At 31.9% G+C, this 5,872-nt stretch overlaps 2 protein-coding genes across 2 annotated transcripts in view; both read right to left on the reverse strand.

The window, feature by feature from the left end:
- The window catches only part of LOC149480265 (NADH dehydrogenase [ubiquinone] iron-sulfur protein 7, mitochondrial-like), a 59,010-nt gene that overhangs the window by 49,070 nt on the left and 4,068 nt on the right, over positions 1-5,872 (reverse strand). The gene's annotated exons all lie outside the window — the stretch shown is intronic.
- LOC149480266 (actin maturation protease) lies at positions 2,764-4,394 on the reverse strand. The gene is made up of 2 exons (XM_089706648.1): positions 3,453-4,394; positions 2,764-3,189 (listed from the first exon to the last, which is right to left on the reverse strand). Exons 1-2 carry the CDS (start codon positions 3,935-3,937, stop codon positions 2,868-2,870), a joined length of 807 nt encoding a protein of 268 aa, XP_089562774.1. The 5' UTR covers positions 3,938-4,394; the 3' UTR covers positions 2,764-2,867.

Here is a 5,872-nt window from a genome sequence, read left to right on the forward strand (position 1 = left end):
TATGGTGGTGTTTATTTTTTTTAACACCATATGAAAGTAGAGATTTCAATGAATAAAAGGCACCCCAAGTTTTTGAAAAAAGCTGATATTTTGACGGGTGACTTTTCGATTGAAAATTAGGTTGTTTTTTTGGTATTAATTCAAAATAAGGCGAAAAAATAAATATTTTCAATCAAATAAATTACAGTGTATTTGGGACATAATAAAGTAAGTTTCCACCAAATTTCGTAGAAAAAAAATAAATTTTGAAGTAGATAAAAATAAAAGACCAAAAACTTGGTTTTTTTAATTTTTCACCTAAATTTTGGGGTTATGTGAAAAAATTGTGAATACAAAAGTTGTAGAACTTTTAATTACCTACAACTTTGCCATTGAACTTTTTTCTATAGGACTTGTAGTTTTGTCGGAAATCGAGAGAAACCATTTTTTTCTCTTAACCCTCCGTGAACCACGTGGATAAAAGTTACGTCCTGCACTACGTGGGGTTTCCTGGACCCAATAATCTTTCCACGTTTTTATAGCTAGTATTTATTGTAAATTTGTAATGTGTATATTATTATTATCCCTTGACTATAAGAGGTTAAAAATAAAATAAATTTATCAAATATTATAAACATTTATTATATCTTTAGGCTATGTAACAAAAATAGTACTTTTTACCAACTAAAATAAGACTATGTTCGGTTCGGTAAGACTTTAAGAAAAAAAAAATACGTGTGGCACTCGGGGACTGCCGCGGTAAAGATATTGCATGCTATGCCTTCAAACCACACCTCCGTGCCAGTCGGAGTGGGGAGCGTGAGGTTTTTCGTTACGGAATTTCTGGATTCGGTCCCCGCGCTCAAAGCCCGCGATAGAAGCTATGCAATAGCTTAAAAATTAATATCCTGTACATCCTCTTCACTTTCACTTTCAGACTGAATGCTCAAGTGATCCGAGTCATCTTCACTTCCAGGTAGAAACAGCTCATCCGTATCGCTATCATTTTCTTCCATAAGTGCGGATATTATTGCATTTTCATTGATGTGATGAGCCATAATGAGCCCTAGAAACAATTTCAGATAATTTTAAATAATAAAAAAACAAACTAAATAAATATTTATATAAAAATAGTCGTATTTTATCACACCATACTGCTCACCTTTTAGTGGACGTCCCGAACTACGTGGGGTTTCTGACACCCAGCTGCACTTTGACGGCGTCCGTTTACCGCGTCTGCGACGCTATTACTAAACCAATGTCGCTAAGAGGTCTGGCAAGGTCGCAACTCCAGCTACACGAGGTTTCAAGACTTTCGCACAATGTTTGGAAAAGATACAAAGATTTTTTGTATGGCTGGGGTGTATTAAACCCCACATGGTGCACGGAGGGTTAAAAGCTCCCCCCTCCCGCTTCCTGAACTCAGATTGACCGTAATTTATTTTTCCTTACATTTTTATCATATTCCCCTCCTTTTCTAATGGGTTTCATCCGTCTGCGATTTTTTTTATCTTTTCATTATTTTTAAAGGCTTCTACCCCAGTCTATTATGCTTGAGAACAAGGATAATTTTATAAAATACTGTTGTCGTATTATAATGTTATCCTTATTTTTAACGTTAGGTCACAAGTCACAACTCTAACAATAATTTCTTACAATTTCTAAGAATATTTCATTACGAGTTTGTCTATGAGTCTGTAAAATCATAACCTATGGAAGGTTTCTTTTTCATTATAAATTAAGTACTATTATTGATTCAACCTGCATGGATTATAATGCCAATATATTTTTACACAACTGAGCGCATCTAGATATAAAAGGCTGTACGGATTGGGATTTTTTGTAAATGGCCACTAATGGCGTTGCAATGGTAAGAAGCTCAAGTGATCATTATGTCTAGAGGCCTAGCCTAGCGATCTTTATTGTAATTAACACCCATGTATCGTTAGTACAGCGGCTGGTGGTAATTTATGGCATGTGTTCGATTTTTACGCGAGTTCGAAATTCGAATGAACTTTCCCTCCAAAAAGGAAGTTGTCTATGGTTTTTATGACAGTTATTAAGTTGAAAAAAATAAATTCTTACCTATTCAAAGTATAATTAATACAATTGGTTTTTTCACTTCTTGTCCGCAAGCATTGAGCTTAACTGTTGTAAAATATTTTGACTTTTGAGGTATTTAACATTGTTTATGCCATAAGCTAGCACCAACCTCTATATACCTTCAATAATTAATATTTCGTTATAATGATCTCATTAATACTGACCGTGGCGATTATACCTACGTTTCTTAATTTGGCAATGTAGTACGCCAATATGCAAGTTTTATCATTCTAATACATATAAGTCAATATTCATTAAAACATTTGTAATCTTTATGTAACACAATTATTCATCACAAATTGTTTTGCGGCATTATTAGCAGAACTGTAACCGTAGTTATGAAGTTTAAGTTGATTTAATTAGTACAAAAGATATTTTATGTTTCTCTATTCTATTTTTAAGTTATTTATAAAGGAGTTCTATATTGTTTGAATGGTGCAAATCTTTTCCCCCGTTTAATTAATTTTTATATGAAATGACTCAGTTTAATAAATTCAATATGATTGTAATGTTTTAAGTGAAGTCATGAGATTTATTTTATCATAATTCGCAAGTATGATTTGTATTTATTGTACAAATAAACATTTTGCATTAAAATTAAATGTTGTATTATTTACTTGAAAGTTTCTTTTAAATGCATGTAAGTGGGAATGAAATATAAAAAGTAAATAAAAGAATATCAACAATATATAAATAATTTATTCACCTATTCTAATTAATAATCTTAAAACAAAAACAACATACTGTATAATTCAACAATGTATAGTATTTCTTATTAATAATTGTTACAGACCTGTAAACATTAAAAATTGATCTCTTAGTCCTCTCTCCCCTCCCATCCCCCCTTCTGGTAAAATATAAAGCAAACCATCTTCCTGTTTCTTTGGAGAAAACTCCTGTAAATTTTTATTACTTTTATCTAACTGTTCTAATGGCCATGCGGCAAGGAATTTTGATTTTCCATGTCTCGCCAATATAAAAGTGTTATTAGGATTGGAGATATAATCATCTTTAGGGTCGTCAACAATGATGACTCCACACACAAGCGCCCAGTGGGCAGTATGACCATTTCGCAGGCATGGCGAGTGGTTGCAGTCTGTGTCATAACTGAATTGATGTTAAGGAATTATTTGTACAATCAGATGATCAATAATATAAAAAATTAAGGTGACAAGATTATTTAACAATCAAAATAAAATTGTATGCTTTTTTTGCTATTATTTATGCTTATTGAGAAATTATCATTATTTTCATTTGTAAGCTCAATATGCATTTTTTTTCAAAACATTAAATATGTACCTTCTTAAAAAAACTAGCAAAGATTTTTTGTTAAGGTTTTTAGTTCTTTATGCTATATTTGAAAAGGATACGCCACAAGCAGTGTAGCTCCATTTAATAATTCACCTATAGTTTCATTGCTATAAAGACCACCTTTTTTTACTTCTACTCTGGCATCATTTAATTCTGCCATACTTATAGCTTTCTCTGCCAATTTGGCCATATCTTGGCAACTGAACATCTCACCATTGTTACTGTAACCTTCAGCCTTTGTAATATTCAACAGTTCATCTGATGTTACTTTGCCTTTTAATAACATAGAAAGTGCCACCAAGCCACAGGTAGGGCCCACCTGCATTATGGAGTCATAATGCTTGTAAGAATATTGGAAAGGGGGTTGATGAAGGCAAATATTGTTCTTCCAACATGCGTCCCAAAGCTGGTAATCGGATGTAGCCCATTCGCATACGTTGGGATACTTCTCAAGGAAAGAGTTATCTAAAGTTTTTGGAGGAGAATTCGTTCTTAGAATAAGTGTGCCAGGAGGGGGTGGTGGTGCTGGCGGTATTGTGCACATATTTTAAATTATTACCTAATAAAATCTCATAATCAAAAATAAATATTGTAAATTAATAAATTATAAATCAAAAGTAAATAAAAGAGGAAGACGTATCCGATTACAGATGTTACATTTTGACATTGACAAAATATGACAGCAAAAATAACAGCTGTGAAAAGTGAAAAGTGAAAAGAACAGATTATATAAACTGTTAGTGTCAATTATTTATTAAAAAGTTTATTAGAGACTCCACAGAACAGTAAATACATTCTGTTTGTTTTTACTGTTCTGTGAGAGACGACTCCTAGTTACCATCTTTTGTATCGTAGAGAAAATAGTACGGAGTACTGATCAAAAGAAACTTTCGTTTTTTAATTCTACCAATCAAAAAACATATTAAACAAAATGTTATTTTCAAACTCTCATTAATAGGTACTCAAGTCAGACTACTACGTAATGTATTACTTGCTCTGTGCTACCACGTGCTTCAAGGTTATAGTAGAATTTTTATTGACTTTTAGGCAATGATATTATATATAGAAACAAGAGGTAGATACGTCATCAACGCACCAAAACTGATTCCGTGAATTGGTCCTATTTGGGACCAATGCAATCAGTCAGATTGTCACCGGTCCCAGTGAGCGTATATGCCGATAGGTACATTAAAGTTGTCGAAAATGCCTTCCTGTGTGTTCAGACAGTGCACGTATTCGTGTAAAAAAATAAAAAAAGATAAAGGAATATCATATCACAGCAAAATATATTAAATTATTACAGTTTAAGAGTAAAAATAACAATTTACAATTCTTTATGAATGACACTTGCTTGACACGTGTATTGAAATAATGAAAGGGATAAAACATTGCTTCAATCACTAGTGTGACAAAGCTAGCGTACACTGTGTTCAAAGATTATCACGTAGATACGATTATTGAAAATAGAACGGTTATTTTATTAATTTCGATTTTGGTAAATACTTGATTATTTTTATATTTAAATCCACAGTTTACATCCAGTGCATATAATTAACAAATATAGCTATTTATTATATACAATGAAATCGTGATGGCAAAAATGTTTGTTTGCAATAATAAAATGATAAATAAAAATAAAATGATGTTGAATATACGTAAACATTAAAGAAAAGATTATCGCTACTGACGAAAAATGCTATTTGCTTTTCTGTAAATAGCTATTGAACATAAATTTTATTTGTGTTTTAGATAAAAAAGGCTTATACTTCATCCTTTCTTTTATTTCAATCTTTTTTTCATCTAGGCACCACTATTATTATAATTATCCTACAAGTTGGAGTGATGACCTTGTACGGGTTTCGGGAACTGCCTTGAAACGAATAGCGTAAGATCGGTCCTTATGGAGTTCTATAAGGAGGATTATGCAGTATGCTCAGCAGTGGGTGTTTATCGGGTGAAATGATGATGACCGAAAACGAACACCACAGCTAGTAATAAATACTTAATACAGTTATATCTCCAAAAAAAAATTTTTTTTTCATTGTAATACGACATCATAATAATCATAAAATAGTAAATGAAATTGTCACATTTATTTACTTGTGCAGGAAACCTAACATCTATATCTATAACATTGAACCTTCTGTGTCGTTAGTCTATGCCAATTACCATGGCAACTATTTGTTTATTTATATTTAATTGGCGAATTCTTATGACTTTTGCTTACACCTGCGCGGAAGTGACAAACCATCTTTGTCTTTTTTGTTTATATCATTTTATTAGAGCCATCTCTCTTATACAGTCTGTCAATGTAATAAATCAAGTAAAATGAAAATTGTATTTGTGTGTGCCTGACACTGCATATGAAGCATTTTTTTGGATATATTGTGACTATATAACGTATCTATACATAAAATATCATTGCTTTTAGGGCGTGGTATTTGCTCTATGCTCCATATATTATATTCATTCATCTCAC

The sequence above is a fragment of the Colias philodice genome, chromosome 18 (genome assembly GCF_061535455.1).
Source record: "Colias philodice isolate Cphi_HAF_F1 chromosome 18, ilColPhil1 Martin Lab GWU primary, whole genome shotgun sequence".
NCBI lineage: Eukaryota > Metazoa > Arthropoda > Insecta > Lepidoptera > Pieridae > Colias > Colias philodice.

Bases quoted from the DNA above. Each gene is read 5' to 3' on its own strand.
- LOC149480266 (XM_089706648.1), bottom strand. From the start codon at position 3,937: ATGTGCACAATACCGCCAGCACCACCACCCCCTCCTGGCACACTTATT. The intron at 3,190-3,452 runs GTATCCTTTTCA...ACATCAATTCAG, and splicing joins GGAGCTACACTGCTTGTGGC to TTATGACACAGACTGCAACC.